Raw genomic sequence first — 25,944 nt, 5'->3', positions numbered from 1 at the left:
GTTGTCTATTGATTTTAGGAACTGTCAATAGAATCACTCTGAGAGGCCTACCTGTCTGAAAGGGTAGTAATTTGACTAGGGAGGCCATCTGCCCTGAAAAAATAGAGGGAATATTGTAATATAACAGCAAACAGATTTCAAAAAGTTTGATAGCACCTAGAACAGAGACAAAGACACTGATTTAAAAACATGTTAACTGATCATAGGGTTAAATATTGCTCTAAATGATCGCAGAATCATAGAATCATAGAACAGTTTGGGTTGGAAGGGAACTTTAAGGATCATCTAGTCTAACTCCCCTGCCATGGGCAGGGATATCTTTCCCTACATCAGGTTGCTCAAAGCCCCATCCAACCTGATGTTGTACACTTCCAGGGATGGGGCATCCGCAGCTTCTCTGGGCAACCTGTTCCAGCGTCTCACCACCCTTACTGTAAAATATTTTTTCCTTATGTCCAATCTAAACCTACCCTCTTTCAGTTTAAAACCCTTGCCCCTTGTCCTGTCACTACAGGCATTGGTAAAAAGTCTCTCTCCACCTTTCCTATAAGCCTCCTTTATATATTGAAAGGCCGCAACACATATCTTCATCATACCTTCATATGCCTAATGATAAAGGTATGAACTGGGGCTCTATAGCTTAGCATGATCAGTTAACCTGCTTTGAATCAGCAAAGCTCTTTCAAGTACATGTAATCAAAAAGTGTATTTAACACTGCCAAGAATACGGTGGATTCTTCCAGACTGTGGCCATTTAGTGAAATATGGGATCTATCAATATAAAGAGGGATATGAATTCAATCCTGCAGTTCAGCCCTCAAAACCCACAGAAAGATTTTTCTTCTCTCTGCCTGTCTAATATGAACCTTCAGAAATATCATGTCCCCACCCCAAATTCCTCAGCCTTCCCAAGTCCTATTTTTGACTCTTTTCCAATTGCTTGGCTTTTCTCTTTTCCTGTCCACAACGGTGACCAAGCCACCTCCAGCCCAGATCTTCTGATTGTCCATGGTCATAGCCACAAGGCCAGCTGTCCTTCCCAAGCCTTGTTTAAAGCTGCCTGAGGATTATTTAAGGCACGGAAAAGTGTTGCCTGATAGTGTCACCCTTTCTATGGTCCCTGTTAAAATGAATTGGAATGAGGAGAGGAGAAGAAATGTGCCTTTTTCAGACTGACAGAGACCCTTTTGTGAAGGGAGTCACTCCGTACTCAGGTCAGGCTGGTGTCTTTGAGTCAATAGTATGTTGTTAGATTAATGAACAGCAGTGGCTCACCAAGCTCATGTTCTGGTAGATGAAACAAGCTTGCTGTGACCAGGGCATACGGGGAGGGGAGGTGGAAGAAGGGTGACAGAAGCAGAGTAAAATGATGTGAGAGATTTTGCAGAAGTCAGATTTATTTGTTCTTTCCATTTCTCTCTCTCCACCACCCCCCCCTTTTTTTTTCTTCCCCCTGCCCCCTGCATAGGAATGAAGCTGTTGTACATGCATGACAATTCGGAAAACCTCACTGACAGCTTTAAAATCCAGCTATCAGATGGGAAACATAAAGTCCTCAGAACCATTTCAGTAAAGGTCATTCCAGTTAATGACGAGAAACCAGTGCTGAGCAAGTAAGCCACATGTTCCTGTCTCTGACAGAGGGATGAGTTCAGACAAAATGATCCAAAAGTGATCAAAACAGCAAATCAATGACTGATGGGGAGAGGATGCCACAGCTAGTCACAGATTAATGTCAATACAGATGTTTCCATGTGGGTCTCTATCAGCCTGTTTAACAACAATATTTTTAATGAAAGAAGGGCATGCTTTAATGTTGCTCAATATTAAAAGAATAGAGAAAAAAACGGGGGGGGGAGGGGGGGAACGGGGACACACGACATGCTTGTTTTGTCTTTCACAACTTACTTCAAGATGTTTGCAGAGAGCCCTGATCTTTGCACACCTCTGCTGGCCACTGACCACCATGGTATTGACTGCAGTTACTTTGCTTTCCCCTTCCCTGGGGCAACCGCCTGTCTAAAACACCTCTGTGAAAGAAGCTCTGGATTTTGGCATGAGGGAATCCACAAAGTTGATGCCTCCTTGCCTCATGGGGGAAAGCCTTTCAGCTTAATGATTCTTCTCTTTTCTATTATAAAACTCCACTGCTCCACCATAATTCAACTTCTGAAAAGGTACATACTAACTTCCCCTACAGTTTAAAACTAGGAGTCATAAATGAATTAGATGTGTTCAGAAATTGCCTGGCAGACCATTTGCAGATAGGCAGCTGGCTGCAAGAGAGCTGAACCTCCCGGACATTTTAACAAGAAGCTTGTCCCTTGGGATCCCCATTTTTTAGCCGACAACCTGCCACAGAGCATCAGGGCCTCCCTCCTCCTGGCTGCTTTCCAGCCCCAGCCAGGCAGATGGGGACCTGGGGACCTGAAAGTTTTGGGGCTATAGCTCCAAACCTCTAAAGTTTGCATTTCGGAAATGACCCACAGCCTGCTAAGCAGGCTGCCACTAAAGTGGGAATTTCTGATCCCTCAGGATATTTGGCCTACCTTCAGATCAGACCTACATTTCCCATTGCAGAGAATTTTGAATGTGTTGTTTACCATGTAGAGCTTCCTGCATTAACAAATACTAGTGTTCTAGTTGAAAGATTATCAAGGACCACATAATGCTAACAAGAGAGAAAGTCCATTTCTAGTTAGAATAAAGGGTATAGTTTACGTATTCATATCATGTACTGATAATTACTGATAATTGCCTATTTGTTCCTCACATGGTGAAGATTGATATGTCATTTTCCACCCTTTCTCTCTGAAGGAAGGTGATGGAGTGCAAGAAGTCAAGTGTGTTTAGCTTTGCCCAGCTGAATCCAAAAACTGTTGCTGCCTTGTCTGGTGATGTTAGATCTCACCATTTGCCGTTCCTGTGGTGAACAGTAGCACATAGTGAGCCATCTACTTGCAAAATAACTGTTTCATTGTAAGAAGTTACTGCTTCTTGCCTGTTACTCTTCCACTGAGATGCAGTGTGCTGCCAGCAGTTAAGCAGTAGTGATTTAAGCAAACATGTTCAGTTTGGCATTGAAGTGGTTTAGCTGCCACATTCAGTCACCATGTCTTTGCTGTGGAGTAGGAGCTCCCTTATGCCGCTGCAGTGTTTTACAGATGAACATTTGACAATACATGTAAGCTTTTTCTCACCTTTTGATCTGGGGGCACCTTTCCACCCCATGGAGTTTCAGCTCTCTGTCAGCTATGGTCAACAGACTGAAAAATCTGGGATGGGATGTTTTTGGCTGGCAAACAGTGGCTCTTAGTCACAGTGATTGCCAAAAACTCAATCTGTCACCTCTTGGATTGCATCCTGTAGCGAGGAGTGCCTTTGGGGAATGTAAGGCCCTCAGACACTCCCCTTGAAAGCTTCTTCTCAAGATGAGACATATGGGTGCTAGAAGGACTTAACCAACTAACTGCTATGCAGAAAAATGAGTTGGGATTAGACAGCATTCAGGGTGTAGCTAAACGTGTTTATCTTCACTTATTTTTTCATTTGAATTTTCTCTTCCTGGCTCATACAGACTTTGGGTCAGACACCTGGTCTTTCTGTTTGCATAGTCCCAGCACATTTATTGCTGGTATGAGCAAATCATTAAGGTTGCTTGATCTGTCATTAATATGACTTAATGTACTTTGTCATATGACTCCATTTTCTTTGCTTCTCATTTTGCCAAACATGAAATTTCTGTGCCTCATATCCATATCAGTTTGAATATGAAACTCCAGGAAAAAAAATCTCCACTCTTTCTGAGAGTAATAAATGTATTTTCCAAAATCACTAAATAATTGTGACAACTTCTTTGGAAATCTCAGTTGTCACTCTGCTTTGGAGCAGGCACTTGCAGCTTGGCAAAGGAAAGGGCTGTTATATGAAGAATATGTCTTTAGCAATTCTTGTAAAAATCTATCTGTATTTGGCCTTTGAAATAGCATGGCTTGCACATGCTCAGTTGCATCCAGCCAGAGCTTAGCTGCCCAAATGCCTAAGGAGTCTGTCCTTTTCCAACCTGCTCCAAGGCCCCTGGGCAGATTAGCTTGAGCAGGTCCCACCCCTGGGGTGACTGAATAGGCTGAATCCCCTTCAACCTCCTTGCAACTTTTGTATAGTCTAATAATACTGTTCGGGTGCTACATTGCAAAAACGTAAGACAGTTAACAGAAAAATGATAAAGCAGGGTGTGCAGAGGCAAACTGGAGGATGGTTACTAGCTGAGAACGGAAACAGAGGAGACACGATCCGAGAATCATCCTGGAGCAAGACTCTGCATGAATTTCAAACTATGTGGGATTTTTTTCCCCAGAGCTGCTTCAAATTTTATTTGTGGCTAGTGATGGCCATTTCAGCCAAGGAACAGGTGGCCTTAACCTACTTTTCTGAATCAAGAACCCAGGAAAATTCTGCAATGGGGAGCATAGAGAAGCAGCCAGTTATGTCTTCTTAGTGTCTCTTAAAGATTAAGGTGAGCAGTGACAGACTAGTCATTTGAAAGACAGTCTTTTCTCTAATGAATAATCAGTTCATTAGAGCCAGTATTGCTATGGTCTGTAGTGGCAGTAACATATAATACAGCCTATTTGTTTACATTGTCCTCTTCTTATAAATTGTATGAAGGTAAGCGGAATAGGGCCCAGGGGAAGAAGACAGACGTGGTAAATCCCAGGTTTTTGTAGGTATCTATCTTTGTTGTTTTTCACCTTTGTAAGGAGAAGCTGGTCTACCCTGTTTGCTTTTTTTCTGTTTTGAACTGAAATAGGCACCCTCCTTCCATTCTTTCTGCAGTTGTCATTTCTGTCAACATCTGGGTAAGCCATATTCCTGGCAGAGAAATTACGTGTTGGAAAGGTTACTTTTCTTTTATTGCATCAACACATGACTTTTAATTTTTGCAGGAAGGATGATATAGAGGTGAACATGGGTGAAACTCGAATCATTTCTAGTGCTGTTCTGTCAGCGAAAGATAAAGATACCCCCAGGGAAAGAATTTACTACTTCTTTGAAAGACTTCCAGAAAATGGCCAGCTGCAGCTCAAGGTTAGTCTTTGTACTTCAACAAAAAGCAGGCATGCAAAGAACTCTCTCTTTTTAGGGTAGAATGAAGTTCATCTTCCTTTTCTCCCAAATGTCTGTCATGTTTTGAAGTAGATGGCTGTGGCCAGTTTGATTGCTGAAAGAGTTGAACCAAACAATGATGCTGTCCCAGAGGCTCTGACACTAAAGGCCAGGTCCTCAACAGGAGGAGAGGGAGGGTGAAAAGCATGGCAGATTACCTGAGGTGACAAGGAAGAGAGGTGCTGGGAGAAGCAGCCCACGGAGGGGGAAAACCAAGCATCAAAGCTCGGGAGGGGGAAGTCCTTGATCAAAAAAAAGTGACAAGAAAGTCATTACTTTAGTTACTTCAGGGTTCAGAAAGAATGGACAGAGATCTGCATGAAAGAGTGAGTAATAAATCATGAGTTAGAAGAAAAAGATGAGGGGAAGGAAGGGAAAAAAAGGAGGAGATGGAAAGGACATAGCAAGAGGAAAGGCAGAAAATAAGATTAGAAATGGAAGGAAAGATGACCATCTATTGACCAAAGATAAGCCACAGGAACAAACAGAAAAAATGTCTCTTTTTAATTGCATGCATATATAATAGAAAGAAATCAGTTTCTAAGACCTTTGAGCGTGGAAAGTATTTTGATGCCGGATCCCTGCAAGAATCTGTGGATCACATGAGACTTGTGAATTAAAGGGGTCCCACACACTGGGGCTAGAGACAGCTACTGGCTGGAGTCTGACAGTTTGAACATATAGGGTACCTGCGTGTATTTGAGGTCTCTGTCCTTGATAACCTTTGCTCCAAAGCTAGTGACACAGTTACTGCAGGCTAAATGTCAAATACACAGATCAGTCCAATATAAGGTACTATGCTATCTTCAGAAAAGCAGGAAATATTATTGGGCAATTCACATTTTTCCATCAGAGGACCTCTGGGGCTTTAAATTTCTGTGTTTCCCTGAAGTTCCCCATAGGTTCATTTCTGATATCCTTTTAGATATGGTTTCGGATAGAACCAGAGCAGCTTTGTGAAATTAAGAAATAGAAAACATAAGCTGGGTCAGGAACAACTTCATTTTCATCTTGTTGGTGTCTCATTGAGAAGTGTGCAGAAATTTATTTCCTGGAGTAGAAGTGGCTAAACTCCACTTACTCCATTTTATTCATGATCACTGTATCTTCTCCAGCCTTATAGCTGCTTGGGAACAACTCCAGCTATTTACTGCCCTTCAAAACATACTGTGAGGAAAGAGTATGATATAAGTCTATATCTTAGAAGGGAAGCCAGGTAGCTGCCACTAACAGTCTGCATAACTGCAAAGAAACACAATTAACTGGGGAGGATGCAAGGGAGACTGTCTGTTTAATGAAGGATGTTTGTTCTTTCTAGGTAGGGCAAGGCTGGATGACTCTCCAAACTGGAATGAAATGCACTCAGGAAGAACTGGATATGAACCTTGTGAGATATGTCCATACAGGAGCTATAGGGTCCAAGAACCAAGACAGCTTCACATTTTACCTGTGGGATGGGTACAACAGATCCCCAGCTGTGGACTTCTACATAAATATCAAGGACATGGAAAAAGGTAAAGATCTGCCCGACTTGACATTTTACAGTGCCTGCTTCTGAAACAAAGGTGATCTGAGAACATGTCCTGATCCTTCCCTGAGTGCTATATGGGCCCTTGGCAAGTCTCCCTGCAGATCCTGAAAGTCCGTCTGCTTGGATTTCACTGCTGGCCAGAGCCCTGATGTTCCTGCTGGTGAAGAAGTGGTCCTGGGATTCAAAAAGGCTCTGCCTAAGGCAATGTGTTGCACCTTGCCTCCCAGGACTCCCAGCTACTTTTCAAACAGAGTTGAAAATATCCTTCTGAAACTAGCTTTGTGTCTGAGTAAATCAAAGCACAGACAAATGGCAAGAATATAATAAGGTAGGCAAAACACTGTTCAAGAACAGCTCTGCCTCCCGGGTTTACGCTCTAGTCTTACAGTCTCGCTTCCTTTATTGCATCCCTATTAGAAACCTAAATTAGACCAAGTTAACCTGACGCTGCTAAGATTGGAACAAGGGTTCAGAGAGGTTGTGCTGTCTCCATCCTTGGCAGCTTTCAAGCCCTGATGGGATAAAGCCCTGAGCAACCTGGTTATGGCTGATCTCATGGCTGACCCTGCTTTGGGTAGAAGGTTGGACTAAAGACATCCTGAAGTCCCTTCCAGCCTGAATTTCCCTATAATCCTACAGTCCTATGATTTTTCTCCTGCTTTTTCACTGACTTGCATGTGGTTAAATAATGCATGAGATCAACTTGCAATTCAATATGAATATTTTAGTGTTGTTTTGTCTATCCTGCAGGAGACATTGCTGTTTTCATAAAACCTCTTAGAGTGCCAAAAGGGGATCGGGGCTACATTACAACCAATGTCCTCCTTGCACTGGATGGTACTGACAAGCCAGAGGAGCTCCTCTATGTGATAACCTCCCCACCCCAGTATGGACAAATAGAGTATATTGGCTATCCTGGCATCCCCATTACGAGCTTCAGTCAAATGGATATAGCAAGACAGATAGTCTGCTATGTTCACAACACAAAGGCAGTTGCTCCTGAAGATACATTCAGGTAAGGAAGAACACCTCCTCCCCCCTCCAAACTTTTCCCCTTGGACTTCTTGGGTATTCAAAAAAAAACCACAACACAAACCAAACAAAAAACCCAAAACAAATTATTAAAAAGAGATGGAAGCTCTGTGGAAATTCTCAGCAAAGATATTTCTACTATAATACATGTAGTTGTGGCTGCTTTGGTAATAGATTTTCTAATTGATGCTGAAACTGTAGCCAGAGACACATTCACTCAATGATACTAGCCTCAATATTATTATAGCACCCAATCATACACAGCTGTTAAGGTTTAAGTGGGGGAAAAGGACTAAGAACGTACATTGTGGAATTTTCCTTTGGTTTCTTGCTACAGCTGGTAAATACTGGTCCATCCAGGTATTAAAGAACTGCTTTCTTGTCTATTCTTACTTATCACATTCATTTGGTTCCAGGCTTTTTGAATCCATAAGTAGCTCTTGAACATACTGAAAACCAGTCTACTTATCTATTCTGACACCAAAATAGCTCAGAAATTCATGTAGACAATTGGATTTTTGGGGTAAACGTGGTTACCTATAGGCCCATTTCAGCAGCCTAGTGATATTTAAGTTTACTTTCACCTGGTTCTGAACATTCCTCTTAGATCAGCTTAGACTAGGTGCACTCCTAAAGTGAATATTTCCTTATTTTGTTCTTAAATGAACCTCCCTTGGTTATAGAGTGGAATGATGTAATGAGTTACCATCAGGTAAAGACAAAGTAGATGTATTGTTGCTCAAAGTCTCCGGTACAGTTTTGTAAAAGAAAGCAAATTCAGGAAAAAAAAAAGCTCAGAAATAAGGAAAAGGTTTCTAAAAGAAGAGCACTAACTTCTTGCTAGCATTGGCAATTGCCTCTGAAAACAGCTTGTGACAGAAAATGGACTTTCTGTAAAATTCCAATTTTACACACACACAAAAAAGCTTATTGTTTTTTCATTGGTGTCTAAGAAAACAGAAGAGTTTAGCTCCTAAGAGTTGCAATTCAGAAAAGACCCCTTTTTACACTCTCTTATGAATAGATTCCTGATCTGAATGACATTTTCCATGGTGCATGATGAAGATTCAAGGACATGTTGCATCGTCCAGTTTGAGAGCTTTTTTGCAGGGAAGTCAAGCAAGTGGGGCATGGAGACATCAAATAAACCTCCCTATGACACCGGGGCAGCTCAGGTGACATTATCTAGAGTTAAGCCAAAAGTAATTTTGGGACTTTCCTCAGTTGAAACATTTTAAACTATCCCTTCCACTAAATTCAATGTGGTGGAAATTCTAGTTAGATTTGTCTGATGCACTTGTAGTCATAACAGAAAAAGTGAACAAATATTCTCTGGCTTTATGTTTCTCAGTTGTGAAACACTATGACCAAAACTAGAATTAGCTTAGACAAGTAAGGTTGCAGTCATACCACCGCTAGGTTGGGCAGTGTAGGAGTGGCTTGCATCAATATGACTTCTATACCACTCTAATGAAAGCAGACCAAACAATTCTAGGGAAACAGTGCATGTGGATAAACCCAATGTCTTCTGTTTAGGCCAATGGCTAAGAACCAAACTAGAAAGTCAGCCTTATAAAAGTACGGTTATGATGCTTTAATAAATATTGATATTCAATAACTATTTTAATCACAATAATTGGTGTTCCTTGATGTTATAATTTGGAAAAGAATTTGGTTTTGTGTAGACATATAAATATTGTGGCAGAATATTATTATTATTTAAACAAGGAATGGTTACATTAATTATATGGGTAATTATAGGGAGGGGATTAACTGATGAGGTTTTTACTTTCCACTGAAGTACTTCCTTCAGACATAAATTTGCCTGTATTGTTTGGTGCTGCTGGCCTGGAAGAAAGATTTGGCAGTGCTTGTTTGGACAGATGACTTCAAGTGATTAGCAACCTGACATCAGATGCTGGCAGCAGGATACTAAAAGAACATGCTAATGTCCTCCATTTTGACATGCTGGCTTGATTTTGTAATGAGCTGGCACTGTTTATGATTCCATTTTTATCTTTTAAATGCCATGACAGATGCTAGGTCCTACAGCCAACTCTGTTGCCATCAAACTGCAGAAAGCATGAAATGTTGGTAATGGTGAAATCAAACCATGCAACATGTCCTCCTAACTGTGCCTGAGAGTTGTCCCCTAAATTTCATCAGAGTGAGGAGAATATTGGCTGCTCTCCATTCCTAAGGAAAAGATGAAGCAGCCATAAACAACCAAAATCTCCCAAAGTGCAGAAAAAAGGACATCTTGGACACAGGCAGCTTCATCACCTGTGAAATCAAGTGGTGTATGACATTTGCATTGTAAATTTCAGTCTGATGTATATAACCAGGAGGTTTGCTCCTATCTGTATTCTGTAGAAGACCGGATGAATCTTCCATTTCATGAACTGAATTATCTAAGTCTTTCACTTAAATATTGTTTGAGACATCATCCAAATGATTTTACAGCCATCAAAAGAACCAGAGGAAACTCACTTCCGCTGCAGTCTTCCAGACTTTTTGAGACGTGGTTAAGGTCGTGACTGAATGTGTTTCACCTTTTTTTTCCTTAGCATAGTACTTATCATCATTATTTTAGTTCTGTATTTGATTTCAGCTGGATTACTAATCGCACAACCCCTTTACCATTGGCACAATAGCATTAGGTCAGTGCAGACAGATGTCTCTAAGTTCCCAGCTGGGAATACCATCCTCAGTAAACATATTTCTAACTGCTATATAGTCCCTGGTCTGCCTACGCTCATTCCCATCTGTTTCATGGCATACTGCCAGCTTACAAGTTGATCAAGCCCTAATCATCCAGCTTTGGTGAAGGCAGTGAGGAGTTTTAGATGGACAGTCTGTGTGACACAGTAAGCTACTCCATGACCTACTGAAGGTCACTTACATTCAAGGCACGCAACAATAGGCCAGATTCTGACCCTGTAATTAATTAAATACTTCTTTGAGGTCTGCAGTCAAGAAAGCAAGAGGAGGCAGTTAGTCGAAATGTCAACCAGTCCCCATTTCACTTATGTATGGTAGAAGCACGCTAGGTGGAAAGCAGCCAGCTAGGCTGGCCCTCATATTGTCTGAAACAACCAGCCCATCATACAAGATCAACTGCGTAAGTGTAACCGTATGTGCATTCAAAGTGCTGGGCATTGGAGGGTGGGAGAAAAAGGAAGGTCAGGGAATATGAATAGTCTACCACAAGCAAACTTCTTTGCAAAGCAGACTCTGTTCTGGCTCAGGCAGAACAAACCTGGGTGAAAACCACTCTCCAAGATGCTTTTGCATAACCACAGAAACTTCTGTAGAAAGAAAGGTAACTCTTACATACTATATGGTGATGGGACACAAAGGATCGTGAGACATTTTCAAAGCAATTTTTAGTTTCATATAACCTCAAAAGCTTTTGTTACAGGCATGACAAAGTCCAGTGTAATTGCTTTCATAAAAAATACTTAAGTAATAATCTTGACAGTGAAGGCTAGGATGAATTTTGAAGGCTAAAAGATTGTTTTTCTCTTTGGTTTTATCCACAACTAAATTTGATAATAAATTTCTGCAGAACATGCTGTCACTTGTATGGCAAAAGCCCATACCCAGCTGGTAGGCTTCCAACACATTTTTTCTCCAGCCTTGGGCACCTTTATCTTTCTCTTCTTTAGGAAAGGAAAATTAACTGTAGAGCATAATCAAATCTTTAGTATATCTAAAGATATATTACTGCTTGAGAGAGAACTATAAGAAACTATGCTGCTATTAATAGAAATTCCCAGCATGGAATAGGAACTTTGCAGATCTGACCCTTTGATAAATACATGGTATGGACATCTACGTTTTTAAAATTACCCTAGCAACTTGTATAGTTCTGCCCAATATCTCCCACAGAATCTCAGTATTTCAGTGAAACCTTACTTGAGTTTTGTAAAGAAACATAAATCAGTTCCTCTGAATATACAGAAATTTACAAATACAGTTAGTGCCTAAACAAACCCGTAAATTGAGATGAGGATGGATCTTTTTCCAGCTTGCTTTTTTAGATAGTTTTGGGGCTATTTGGTACAAAAGGCTTGTAACAGTGAACAGAAAAATAACATTGTCCATGCACTTTACACACCTCTTCCTGTAAGTTATAGACAAAGCCAGCACTTTTCACTGGCAGTTGCCGCTGTCAGGTAACCAAGTGAAGATATACTTAAGGTTGTGTACAAACGTGTATGTATGCCAGAGGGTGCAATAAACCCCCGGCCAGCCCGCCATTTTAGATCTGCTCCATCTGTATCTGAGCTAGAAGATTAAATCAGCTGTTATGACTGCTGAGACTGATGTGTACATCCTCAAAGCCATTCCTCTGGCATCTACTCAGATTCCTGCAGATGCATTGTAACTCTTGCCATATACCTGGCCATCTGCTTCCATGTTTTTAAGTTATACATCCACCCCACCCACAGTCTGGGTTTGAGCTCAGACCAGGTCTACTACTTTTACAGTATCAACACAGGCAAGTCCTGTAGTAAAGGTGTGTATTATCATTTCATTTCAGTACATGGTGAATCAAGAACACATGCTGAAGACTACCTTGCCTCTCTTTGCCAGATTCATCATCAGCAATGGACTGAGAACTAAGCATGGGACATTCGTGATCTCCTTGGAGGCAGTCGACCAAGCTTTGCCCACTCTGTCTAGGAACACGGGGTTAAGATTAGTGGAAGGTGCTATGGCAGTCCTTTCTTCTGATGTCCTGCGGCTTTCAGACCCAGACACTGCCAAAGAAAACCTTACCTTCCTCTTGGATCAGCTCCCCCAGTACGGTCATCTCTATTATCGAGGGGCTGTACTACTGCAGTACAATTTCACCCAGCAAGATGTGGACAACAGGGATGTTGCATACAAACACCGAGGTGGGGATTCCCGGACTGACAGATTTACATTTGTTGCGACAGATAGGACTAATCAAGGCTTCATCGTGAATGGGAGGGTGCAGAGCGAGCCAGTGGCATTCACCATTCAGGCAAGTGTGACCACAGGCCTACTTAAGAGAGATATATAGCATGATAAAGTGGAAAATGTAGTAATTTTGATGAGAACTGGTACTTGCTGCAGTCTATGATTTAACTGAGGTATTTATCAGCTGAAATGTTTGCTTTCTGTGCTCTGTGAATAATTAACCTGGAAAATTAACTACTTGCCACAATGCATTACTCAGGCAAAGAATTTTATAGAGTGCAAAGAGAGAGACTGTATTTAAGAGAAGAAAGACATCCTGCTTATATAAATACAAGCAAGTATATACTTTTATACTTATACTTGCTAAAATATTTTACATAGAAATCTCAACCCTGAAGTTCAGACCAGCTACGGGGAGGAATGAACTTCCTCCTGCTTTCCCACTTGGTACCTGGCCCACTGGTTTGCATGTGAGGGATACTAGGATGACTATTGATCTTCATGTCACAGGAATCTTGAATTACAGCCACTTTGCTCTCACAACTGGACAACCTGTCTTCTTTCTGGGAGTCTTTGTAAGATGCCTGCTCTGATTCTTCCTTCCTTTACCAGGATCTTTCTGTTCACTTCCCATTTCCCTCATTTTCAAGTTCTTCCCTTTGTGTCATACGCTCAGATGGCTTTGCTATGACTTCTTGTATGTATCTATCTGGCATGTTTCAGTATGCAAAGCAGGCCTGGTTGCATTGTATGTCAAAGTTATGTATGTTTCAAAACACTGATACTAAGGAAGAGGCCCCTAACTTTTCCTGATGACAAAGTTTGAAGTTATATGATGAGCGAGGAGTGCCATTTCAGCGGAAGATGAGATATGGAAACAGCAACAACCGTTGCGGAGTGCTAGAAGATTCATCAGAAGTTGTGAAAGGTGGCACAGAATTGGCCAGGTCTATGACTGTGATCATCATAATCCTTAGGTTTCCATGCTTGTTATTGTAAAACAGAGGTGAGAAACCTTTGCTGGAGTTTTCATTTGCTATGAAGAAAATTACATCAAAAAGGAGAAGGACTATGGGGAGTGTGGCATATCAGGGCAGAGGTACACAGAATTTTTGTTGCCCTCCCAAGTGTTTGCTGTATCCCACTGCATGCAGCAAGCGACTGGGCAATCTGGGCCTGGAAACCTCTCATGGGAAGTAGTATCTAACTGGAGATCAGACTCCTTCTGGAGCAGACTGTGAGTCAAAGTGGCTATTGCCACAGCAGGCTACTGTGCTTTTAGCAAAATATCCTGAGAATATCCTGATGCTGTAAAATGAATATACATTTCTCTAACTTTGATTTAGGTGGATCATTTGGACAAAATGGCACCAAAAATTATTCATCTCCATTGCTTTTCTGATGTGGAACTGCTGAAGAATGGCAATTACGGGATCTATATTACTGCCAGGTCCCTGAAGGCATCTGACCCCAATACAGAAGATGACAAAATAATTTTTAAGATTTTACAAGGTCCTCATTATGGCTACCTGAAAAATATAACAACAGGTGCTGTCTTCTATAATCTCTGTGTTTTGGGACATACCAGACCAGATTCCAAAACCTACCCTGTTAATGTTTGCTTGATAGAGGAAATAAAAATTTCTTAGCAAACTTTGGGCAAGGTTTGAATGTAGTAAGAAGGCTTTTACACTAAAACCTGAGTTTCACGTTCACCATGAATCCTCAAGGAGTTTGAGGTGATTGTTAATAGCTGCCATTGAGAAACTATTTTTTGTTTGTGTCAAGAAAAAAAAAAGATGAATATTGAACTTGGCCATTTGATAAACATGGCACATGGGAAGAAATTGGCTGGGGCTTATAACAAGCTGGGATGTTGCTGTTTAGCTATAAAACCAGGTTTCTGTAAGTTCAAATTTTCTAAGTGTTCAACAAAAAGAAAAGTTGAAAACAGTCTATATGAGCTCCGCGGTTCTCATTAACAGTCTTTTGATTCACCTGAATGTTCCTCTTCTTTCCCAGGTGGATTTATTCAGGAAGGGTTTAGCCAAAAGGATTTAAACAGCAAAATCATTCTTTATGTCATCAATCCATTGCGGGAAGTGAATTCAGACAACTTGGAGTTTCAAGTCACAGATGCCAGTGGAAACTCCGCAGTGCCCCAAAGGTAGCTCCGACCCTCGGTGGTGTGTGCTGTGGCGCACTCCGCGCACTACCCCCTGGGGCGAATGAACTAGTGCAGGGCTTGAAGCCGCGCAGACGTGAAGATAGATGTGACTCAAACTGCCATTTCTTTTCTTGAAGAGTCGAGAAGGTTTCTTCCCCTCAGGGAGGCGAAATACAAAGGGCTAGCTCCAGGTTAGACTGGGGCACAGTTCTCAAGGGCCTTCGGGGCCCCACAGAAAAACATAATGGAGTTTACTCTAAGTGGTGGTTGGGCATTTGGAGATCTGAGATACCAGGTGCTGAGGGACAGGACCGTTGCTTCATGTATATGGTCCTGCAGCTGGAGGTCACTCTTGCCCTGTGCTGACGGCAACACTTTTTTTACAAGCTTGAGATCACGATGGAGGGGATGGTCTCAAGCAGTAAAAGCTATGAGAGCCATACTTCTGCAAAAGAGCACTGAAAGAAGGTGGAAGGCACACAGCATCTTCTTTGTCATCCACTGCCAAAATTTATATTAGGCATATTATCAAAATTTCCTTGTGACATATGATAAGCCTAATGTACAAAAATTAGAGTGGGGTATCATCTGGACTGTGCTTTCATGATAAAGGCCAAAAGTGGGAGTAGCTCTACAGCAGGACTAACGTTTCTCTTTATTTCTGAAAATAGGGCTGAATGTTCAATTTATTTAATCTGAAGTAACTGAGAAAAATAATTAACGCTATTTTCCTGGGCTAAAGTGGCTACTCACAAACCAGGACTCATGGCAAGGGAAAAGGAGCAGAGACCTGGCTCCAAGGGCCAAGCTCCTCTGCAGAGCACTTCCCTGCACGCTAGAGAGAGGACGGGGACTGAGCAGAGCTGGAGACAGCGTTTCGGCAGTTACGCGCTATGCCAAAAGATGTCCCCAGACACAAACACATCTGAACACAGCCAGCCTGAGCACTTCCCAGCCGCACTGTGCCGGCTCACAGGTGCACTGATATTAAAACCGCCATCAAAACGCTGCCACTCCTCGTGGGAAAGTATGGGTTCTTGTACATAAATAGAAATGCGTAACATCATAGCTTTACGAAGAGAGCAAAGAGAAGCCACTTTTTGTATGGAAAACAGGAGTTTCAGAGAAGTAGAATTTCTCGGTTAGCTGCATGGGACCTCAGAACAAAGGGGAATTTGGCTTTTAAGGAAAAAGTAATATTTTTAATATTGGATTTAAAAGCTTGTGAGAGTTTTGGGTTTTTTTAAAAGAATTTGTCACCTAATGGTCACTGGTTCAAAATACAAGTTTGATTTGCACGTTGATATTATTCAGATTGAATCCCAGCTTTTATCTGAATGCTGCTGGACTACATCTGGCACATGCATCCTCTTTAGCAAAAAGAAAGCAAATCAGCTTCTGAATGGGTTGCCCACACCATAAGTATCAGAGAATATACGACAGGAGGTGTTAGAGCTAATCAACCCTGAAAGGTCTAGAAGTTTGTTTTAGAAAAGGTCAAATTGTTTTGTAAGTAGCACGGCTCATTTTCCTTCTTTTTGCTCTCTTTCATTCCTCTCTGACTCTCACTAATTTTTATCACACTTTTTAAAAAGGCTAGATCTTTATTGGCTACCCTGTGCAGCGTGCGATCCTCCGAGGCTTGGTCACATCCCCTATAAACAATTCTAATATTCAGTGTATGAGACACCTGGACTCAGCCACTTCTATGGCTGAAGAGCGAAGTACACAGAGTATTAAAGTAAGGGGAGTGGGGAGGACACTCGCACAGAGGCGGTGAAGTCCTGGAGCGTGCCCTATACTGTAGAGGAGGAGAGTTAGAGGACAGATGAAGGAAGGTGGGAAGAAAGGAGGATATTGCTGAGAAAATACTGGGCAGTGAGAGTAAAATAAAACAACAGGGATAAAGGGAAGTAGGAAGAAACAGTGATAGCTTGTCTTGGCCTATTTGGTGTTATGAACAAACTCTGCTCTTCTCAAAGGTGCTGCAGAACGCCTCTGGTTCTGAAACAAGGTTCAGGCTTGGTTTGGGGTAGACCAGGGCTCCACCGGAAGATTTATTAACCGCCTCTCGCACTTTCTAATCAGCCAAATCACACAAATGTGTTGATTTGGAAACAAAGACTCAGTATGTGTATTGGCTAAATCAGCAGTCAGGACAGAAATGGCTCCTCACTGAACCTCGGAGCAGCAGGGGGTGGGGGCAGCAGGGGAGGTGGCTTTGCTTCACACCGGCTTTCCCCCCTCTCCCACAGGCTGGAGCTACGGTGGTCTCGGATTGAAATGCAACAGACTGAATATGAAGTGTGTGAGAGCGTGGGAGTGGTGTCTCTGAAAATCACCAGGGCAGGACACTCTGCGGAGTCTGCCTTTATTGCAGTGAAGGTAAAGCTAAAAGACAAGCTCCTAAGTGAAACTTAATAATAAATAGTGGAGCCCATTCATTTCTTCCTCAGACTTAAAAGGTATTTCAGTAGTCAGCAAAGAGGCCATGCAATTCAAACCAGACTTACTGGTACATTGTCCTTTCTAGTACAGGTGGTTGAAAAACTTCTGACAAAACTTTCTGATTTTTAAGTAGAAATGCTGATTAATCAAAACTGCAGTATTTCAGTTTTGATGACCTTCTGTGACAGAGCAGGCAGTTTCCTCTGTCACTGTGCTCAGAAGCTGCGTTTCCAGGATTTGCCACTTTAAAATTCAGGCTTTGGGCAACCTGGGGCCTTGGGACTTCTCATTTCCCTGCTCAGGCTGGCGGAGCCCAGAAGCTATGGGAGCTTCGACTCCACAATCATGGCAGCCTCCCCCATTTGCTCCCCCACCACTGCCATCAGCCTAGGAAATAGCCCAAGGAACCCCTTATATCTTCAGTAACAGCTTCTGTCTTATGTCAGAAAATTAGACTGAAAGCTGCAGGTTACAATTTTGTAAAACAGGTTTTGTGCAACTTGCCTTCATAAATTTTATCTTTCCTTGTAAAACGGAAATTCCAGGATTTTACCAGCTGCCTTTGCTAGAAAAATACTAAGTTTCCCTCTCAGTTTCCCAGGACTATAGCCCTAATTGAAAACATAGTTTTGATTTTTCTTCCACTGAAGTTAGTGGGAATTTTGTTATTGACTTTGTCAGGGGCTATCCTGCCCTATCCTTCACGGACTCCCGTGACTCTACTCTGGTTGTCACTCAGCTAAAAAGACCAGTGAAATTGATCCCAGCGTCAAGAACGCAGTGTGGAAACTGGTGTCTTCTGTCGGTCTCCTGTGAAAATTCAGGGAGTCGGTGGAGTCCCCATACTTAGGTATGTACGGGTTCATGCCTACCCCAATGAGCCTGTGGGGCTGACAGACAGCTCTGCATGCAAATGCTTCCTCCAAGACCTCACAAAGGGCTAAATGGTCAAACGTGGCCAGGCTGCTGCTGCTCTTCCAGGACGCCATGATGTGCCTGTCCAGGAGCCAGGTATGGCTGGGTCCCCAAGGCATGGTGAACAGCAGTGTTATGTGATGCTGTCAAATAGCAATTTGCGAGGGGATGAGGCAAAATTTTAAGATGAGCAAATTTTTTTTATTATGAGATTTAAACCGTAAGCAAGGACAGAATGACAGTTGCACATCACAAGGTTTATTCTTTAGGCCTTTATCTTTTTTTTCAGCCTAAGCACATGTATGGGTTGGCATGTCTTTTTGAGACTCCATGGAGAGGCACACAGTAGCTTCAGCACACAGCAGAATGCAGCAGTTCGGTGAAATATGTCACAGCATGGCATTTACTGTTTGATTTCTTCTCAGGTCAACGAAATATCTGCTATGCTGGGAAAGGACTTTACAGTGACTCCCTCCAAGCTTGTTCAGTTTGATCCAGGTATGAACCAGTGCACTGAATAATTTTAAAATTAATTCACTGATTTTGAAAGTGTAAACTCTCATTTTGGAAAATGAAGCCTATTACATATCTGTAGCTAGAGGAGCTGAAGAGGATTAAAGACACTTGGGCTCATTTTCTGGAAGTGCAGTGGGCTTCCTTTGTGAATTAGTATCCTTATTACTTAGGGTGAGATGGTGTATGGTCCCTTTATGTCAGTTAAAATACCAAAAGTGCTGAAATGATGTCTCCTAATCTCCTCACAGCTAGGCTGAGGAGGACTCACCCTGAGCTGAGCTGTGAGATGCTTTAAAGATTTAAAGATTTGACCAGGACGCGGGTCAAATTTAGACAAAACTGAGTACAACTTAAGTTATGCAAGGTATCCAAGACCAGAAAGGTGCAAAAGAGCCTGAAATTGTCAGACCTCATCTCTGCTTGCACTGTAATCGTAACAGCAGTCTGACCTTGGCTGAGGCTGTAAATAGCAAGAAATGATAGCAACTGTATTATCAAAAGGAGCTTGAATTTTTTTTGCTGGGTGAGAATCAATAGTAAAAATGAATACAAATGTGAAGATACTGAAAAAAGCTTCCTCTGTTCTGCACAATTTATTATTATTATGCTTTGGGTGTCTCCCTCGGTCTAAGGAAAAAACAGTCTAGGTGAGAGTTTCACAATTTACCATTCAGAAATTCAGCCCATATAAATGGATTATCTGGGAATGAAAACCATTTGCTATTGTAATCACTTCCTTTGCATATGCAAGTCTGAGTTTTTTTGGAACACATCCTGTTGGCATAGTCCAGGATTTATTTGAGTTTAGAAAATGGGGTCCACACAGGCCTCCCAGGATGTTGCCTGCAATGCCAGCAGAGGTTATCCCAAGACTGCCAGTAGTAAGATTTCAATGGCAGAAAGTCACAGTGACTACAGAGGAGGCAAAATATATCATCTGTGAAAGGCTGAAATAAATGGCATGTATTTGATGGTAAAAATTAGTCTAAGTGCTTACCTGCATTTGAAAAACAGATATGGGGAATATAGTAAGTCAGTTCCTGCCAAAGCCTGGGGATTTTTACTTTAGGACTTAAACTTTTTATTTTGAAAAAAAGGCATTGCATGCTACAGAGATTATATAGCACTGCATCCCATGGATGAACTCATATATACCCCAGCTTTGCTTGGCTATCCCATAGGAAAACTTGTAGCTTTAAGTTCAGTTAGAGTCACAAATCTGATTATTCTGGAAATGTGCCACTACAGCCCATCTTGAGAAAGGCAAATTTTATGTAAAGGTGTAGAATGAGCAACTGCTGGTTAGTTTTCAGAGGTGGATAAAGAAGGACACCCAGCAGACAGCAGTAAAAAAAAAACCAAACCTGGGTGGAGAGGTGGAAATCTGCCCTGATTTCCAGTGTTTCTGGAACACACATGAAACCTCTGAAACCAATGAGCCACCCTCTGAGACCCTTCATCTAGCATTAGATTTTTTTATTTTTTTTTTTTTTTTAGTTTTAAATTAGAAGATGGAAGAAAGATTCGAGAGGTCAGTGTAAAAAGTCCTTCATACTGTGCTGCCCACGATTCCAGCTCTCTTTCCTCTAATCTACTATGCAGTCAAGCTTAACAGCCTCTGGACTGAAATGGCTAGAGATTGTTGCAAAGAGATTTTTAGTGCAAGGCCCTTTACTAGAATTTTCCTTTTTTGCTGGTCCATGCAGATTCTCCAAGCATGGGACAGTTTGGAGTTACTGCTGTTGTCTTTCTGAATGTGGTGGTAAGCCACATGAAAATTAGCTGTGAACATGGACAGGAGATATGCACACTGTTGCCCTTTTCTGGCCAGCTTCTCAGTGAAGCCAGCAGAGCTCCCTCACACAGTCTTTTTTGGGCGGCACTCTTCAAAAGTCCTTTGCTTAGGCTTAACCTTAGGGAAGGACCCTCCAAACTCTTACACTCAAGGCATCAGTTTCTTAGTTCTAAATTCAAGATGTTTGATATGTATTAATTAGTAGTATTTATTAATTATTTTTTAAGGCTGATTGGTAGGTTTATTTTAAAAACAAACCTCAACTATGCTAATTGACTGGACTGATTGGCACATTAGACTGCAATCAATAAATTGCAATGCAAAGGAGCAGAAGAAGACCCTATCCAAGTTTATGGGTCTGTTTGTACTGACATCTTCTCTTGGCTAGAGGATTCATACTGGAAAGGAGGAAGGAAATAGAGGTTATGCGAAGTGTCATAAGGATGGAGAGATTTTTTTTGACAATGTTGCACATGTATCTTTGATATTCATTATTTTGGATGTTAGCACTGACTTTGTGATGCAGAAACAGTTCCCAAGATGTTTTGTTGACAGCAACATGCACATTGAGATCTGTTTCTGTCCTGCTGCCTCTGACTTTTCCTCAACAAATTTTGTAGCCTTTTGGGTAATAACCAAATGATTTTTTCTCATTCCCATAATGCAAGCCTGAAGTTACCCAGTAAAGGCAAGCAACCAAGTAAAAATTTTGTAACCAAGTATAAAATCTGCCTAAAAGGTTGTACTTGAATCTAACATAGTCTTTGATCCATTTGCAGGTATTTTAAATAACTGTTCCATCTCTAAAATTAAACTTTCAAGATAAAAAGCATCTGATACATTTTCTCTTGAAAGTTGCAATGGAAGACCTGAATCTATGTATTGTAGTGTCATTTCCCACATCTACAGCAGCTTTTTCTTACAGTATATGCACTTGAACTGAATCATCATTGCCCAGGAAAAAATTCGAACTTAATGTTATTCAGGAGAACAGCAGGAGTCCAGTCAGTTGGTAGGAGCACAATAGCATACACCAGCTACTTCATTCTAGCTGCAGACATGTTAATTAATATATTTCTTTGACACTCTGATTGACTGAAATAGCACTTAAAGAGTAATTAAAATGTTTATTTCTGTTAGGAATGTCAACCAAGATGTGGAATATAGCAATTACCTATGATGGATTAGAGGAAGATGATGAAGTCTTTGAAGTAGTTCTGAACTCCCCTGTGAATGCTGTTCTTGGCACCCGGACAAAAGCTGTAGTGAAAATTTTGGACTCAAAAGGAGGTATTCTCTTTTGATCTTCATCGTTAAGAAGGTGGGACAATCTTGGCTGAGTAGCTACTTATTTTCAACCACAAGTTGTTCCTAACACTCACCTTCAGATCAAAATGCTTAATTTCTTTTTAAACAGGCTTGACAGTTGCAGACCCTTTATTCTCTCACACAACCATATTCATCCTCTTAGGAAACACAGCATGGAGAAAGCAACATGTACAAAATGAGAAGGGTGCAAGGAAAGATTTTTTTTTATATTGTTTCATAACAACATGAGTTCAGTTCTCATTTATTAAAGTGGGAAAAAAATGGGGTTTAGGTCCATTAGATTTTTTTTCCCAGTTACTGTATAACAGTTGTTATACATCTCTGAAAAAGATTTATTTTCCTCTCAAAAAATAAACCTAACTACTAAACCCAGCTCTTAGAAATACATTTTCTAATGCTTAACAAACACAGTCCACAACATTACAGCACACAGCAGTGATCATTACAGAGTTTAGGCTTTTATGTCTGCATTATTATTGTGTTTTTCAGTGATCAAATGTGGTGTGCCTAAAATGTAGAAAAATACAAATAACTAGCAAAGCAGCTGAGTCCTCTGGAAGCTGAAGAGTGTTTTTTCTTCTGGTGCTTAGTGAAACAGTATTTTAAATACCTGTGTTGCAATGAGCTAGGCTTCATTTTACAAAATTCCTTTTAAAATTTCAGATCTGTTTTCTCTTTAACATTCATAATGTAAGTCAGGAGTTAACTGACACAACTAATTTGTAGGAACAATAGTGTCCTGGATTTCTGAAGAGAAAATTGTCTGGGCATGATGGAAGTATCATCAACATTAGTTAAAGACACCTGCCAATCCATGACCAAAAAACCAGCACTCCAAACCCCAATCTATGCATGAAAACAGGTACTTTCAGCAGATGCTTGGTTGAAATTCTGATCTGTGGGTAGACAGATTCATTACGTATAAAAACATACATATACAGGTAGTAGTTGCAGTCATAGTCATAGCAAACCCCACAAATGAGGATGGCTGAACAAACAGCAAATCAACAACATCAAGTGAAAGAATCATCCAACTTTTAGTGACAAGCTGTTTATGTACCCATGTCAACGTGACCAGTTATCTGCTCATGCAGTTAGAACTGACCATCTGCCATTTTTTGTGCTTTCAGGTCAGTGCAGCTATTCCCATTCTTCTGGCCAAAGCAAGCATGACTTCCTGGGGAGAGGCACGCTGTTTCCAGTTTCCTCGGGCTCCTCATCACCTCCCAGGCCTGGCAATGCTCCCTTGGAAGGGATCCCACCGTCTCCTTCCAAAGGGATGAGAGAACATGGAGAGGACCCGCATGGAGAGGAACACAACTTGGCGAATCAGTCAAGGACCAGCCTGAGAGTCACTGGAAATGGCAGAATAGTAAGACACTTCTGTAGCGCAGTGATGGGCTGATTTGTGAATTCATTGGGATTTGATATCTTCATTCAGTTGTCATATTCTTGTAGTGATCCTACCTGACCATACAATAACCATAAACCACTTGAGTTTGCTTTGAGTCAGACCTGAGAGCTATTTAAAAATACTTGGGGGAAAGAAAAATAAATTCCTGATTTTGAAGATCCGTGTATGCAAGAAAGGAAGAAAAACAGAGCTGGGGGAGGAAACATGCATCAAGCAACTTCAGCAATTATGCAGCTTGTAATCTTTTGTTTAAATTATGGGTCAGCTAGAAGAAAGAAGTCACTGGAGCCTGGCCAATATATAGAAGCTGTGCATCTGCTCCTGAAGTTGTAATGCTGAAAATACTGTTACCTTAAACAGGGAACAGTTACTTAAAACTTGCCCATTGCTTTTCCTGCTTAAGGTACATCAGTCTAACTAGGTGGTTTAGTAACATTCTGCTATTGTGATCTTACAAGTTAATGGGATCTGTTTATAAACACACTTGTAATGTGTGATTTTTAATGGCTGTTTTCAGAGGTGATCAGTTTCCATTCTGAAAGAGAAAAGAACTAAACCCAAGATATGTTCTGCATGATTTGTAACATAGATCTTGTAGTAAATCTTGCATAAAGTCTTTTTGTTTCTATAATGCATGAATATACGCATCTCATTCTGCTGTTCTACCTTTTCCAGGTTCATCCTTCATCTGTATTTAGAAATGGAACCGATGTGGTTTTCAAAGTAAGAGTATTATGAGTATTGCTCAGACATTTCTATGATTTCTTTCTGATTCTGTTCTTTGCAGGCTTTATCACTGTTAATAATTCATTATGACCAATACTTATTTTTCTATGTATCTTTCTTTTTCTTTGGTGTCACTTCCCCTTGATTTGCAAAAATTTGTATTATAAAGACCTTTTTTTTTTTTTCCTAGAGTTTATTTAAGAGTTGCTTGCATGTGCTAACCCTCTCTTTCCCTCTCCTGTTCTGCTTGTGTGTGTGTGATACTGTAAAATGAAGTATCACGGGATGGTATCACTCAAAATACAGGATGACACCTCATCAGCTAAAGCAAACAAGAAGGCTCAAGTGTCAGTAATTAACCAAGCACAATCACAGACAAATGTCGTCTCCTCTAGGAAGACAGAAATCCCACAAGCTGATAAGGCAGAACTGGCATCTGAACCAAGCTCAAGACATCAGGTATGAAACCTTTTGTTTCACAGGCATTTTCACCATCTGTTTTCAGTCATGCTGTTTCCCAAAATGATTTAACACCTCTAAGATCTGCAGCCTAACCCTTCCCACTCCAAAGCTGAGTTTAACCAATACACTGATAAATTAACAGCTCAGCCCTTGAAGAGTTTTCATGTCATAAAATTTTAATATGACCTGTTTAATCTGTTTCATGTAGCTTGTTTCTTTTGTGTAATCATTTTCCTTCAAATGTTCAAATGACATTTCTCTTTCCAGGACTTTTACTCTTTTCCAAAGGCCTGTACACCAGATTTAAAGGGGCTCTTGCATTATGAAGAAAGCACTCAAAAGTTATTTCAGTGTGATGGGATAATATGGAAATTCTGGAATTCCCAAAGCAAGGTAAAAATGTCACTGTGAATATGCATCTAAATCAGAGCATGGAGTCTACGATGAGTGAGACTGTCAAGAAAAGGACCTTCCTGTAACAACTACTGACTTGTACAGGGAATAAAAGAGTTGTCCAGAGTCAAGTTTGCTGTCACCAGACAAAAAGATTCCCAGAGACATGATGAGGGCTTGATTGCTGGGATTGCCTTTCCTCTCTGTCACCCACAGGTGCTCCTGGACAAACTACGTGAGCACTGATGTCTTGGTGCTTGCGGGGATGTGGGCATGAGACAGTCAGTGAATGAAGTCTGTGAGAGAATGAGTGGGAGTTAGTAAAATTAGCTCACTTAGGTATTCTGTAAACATACATCCCCTCTGCCACATAACATGTCATGGTGAATTTTGTTGCACTGCATTCCCTACACAGACTGCAAGAGTCAGAAAATGGTGTGCAAACCAATGTGTTCTCTTAAGAAGGTCTTTGGAGCTGAAACCTCGTGTCACCTTTAAAGCTACTCATTATAAATTGTAGGCTCCTCTGGCAGGCATTTATTTCTTTACATCTTTTAAGCAATGCTGTAACTTCATTGATACACACCAAAGTTCATGTTCAGTTTAATTCTGGGAAGGTCATAAGTAGCACTTCCAGCCTTCAGTGTGATTATTAGCGCACAGACCTAGATCACTATGAGCAGGAGTCTGTTTTGCCTTTTCCTCTTTTATTTTAGGAGGTAAGCACAAAGAAATGTCCCTCCGGATGGAGTCATCACGAGGGCAGCTGCTACTTCCTGGTAGTGAATCACAAGGTCACCTGGAACACTGCTGCTCGGGCTTGCAGAGAACAGTAAGAGACTTCTCCAAGTGAATATGTTTGCTGTGCACTGCTGTTGCCCTGAGCTGAATGCTGCTGTCGAGGCCAAGTTCATTTGGATAAACCCCACTTTGGTTGTGCTCCACAGCTCCCCAAAAATAGAACAAGCCCTGGGATTCAGACCCAGTGGAGGATAGAAATATTATTAGTCTCATAATGTTTCAGGTGGTGATGCTACCTTATTCACAACATGAATTCCCGAAGCTGTCCATCTGCAGTGAGGATGCTTTCCTAATGGGAG

General features: G+C 41.2%; 1 protein-coding gene across 1 annotated transcript in view; it reads left to right on the top strand.

The window, feature by feature from the left end:
* The window catches only part of FREM1 (FRAS1 related extracellular matrix 1), a 60,689-nt gene that overhangs the window by 26,022 nt on the left and 8,723 nt on the right, over nt 1–25,944 (top strand). Inside the window, exons 20-34 of the mRNA XM_076362126.1 lie at nt 1,469–1,613; nt 4,947–5,088; nt 6,485–6,680; nt 7,448–7,712; nt 12,329–12,743; nt 14,026–14,227; nt 14,702–14,846; nt 17,102–17,231; nt 18,635–18,707; nt 21,661–21,810; nt 22,980–23,221; nt 23,939–23,986; nt 24,266–24,448; nt 24,719–24,844; nt 25,561–25,676. Coding sequence (XP_076218241.1) covers nt 1,469–1,613; nt 4,947–5,088; nt 6,485–6,680; nt 7,448–7,712; nt 12,329–12,743; nt 14,026–14,227; nt 14,702–14,846; nt 17,102–17,231; nt 18,635–18,707; nt 21,661–21,810; nt 22,980–23,221; nt 23,939–23,986; nt 24,266–24,448; nt 24,719–24,844; nt 25,561–25,676 — 2,578 coding nt within the window. The remainder of the gene's footprint in view (nt 1–1,468; nt 1,614–4,946; nt 5,089–6,484; nt 6,681–7,447; nt 7,713–12,328; nt 12,744–14,025; nt 14,228–14,701; nt 14,847–17,101; nt 17,232–18,634; nt 18,708–21,660; nt 21,811–22,979; nt 23,222–23,938; nt 23,987–24,265; nt 24,449–24,718; nt 24,845–25,560; nt 25,677–25,944) is intronic.

The sequence above is a fragment of the Aptenodytes patagonicus genome, chromosome Z (genome assembly GCF_965638725.1).
Source record: "Aptenodytes patagonicus chromosome Z, bAptPat1.pri.cur, whole genome shotgun sequence".
Taxonomy (NCBI): Eukaryota; Metazoa; Chordata; class Aves; order Sphenisciformes; family Spheniscidae; genus Aptenodytes; species Aptenodytes patagonicus.
The sequence above is the reverse complement of the archived record's forward strand: the minus strand, read 5'-3'. Positions and strand labels throughout refer to the sequence as shown.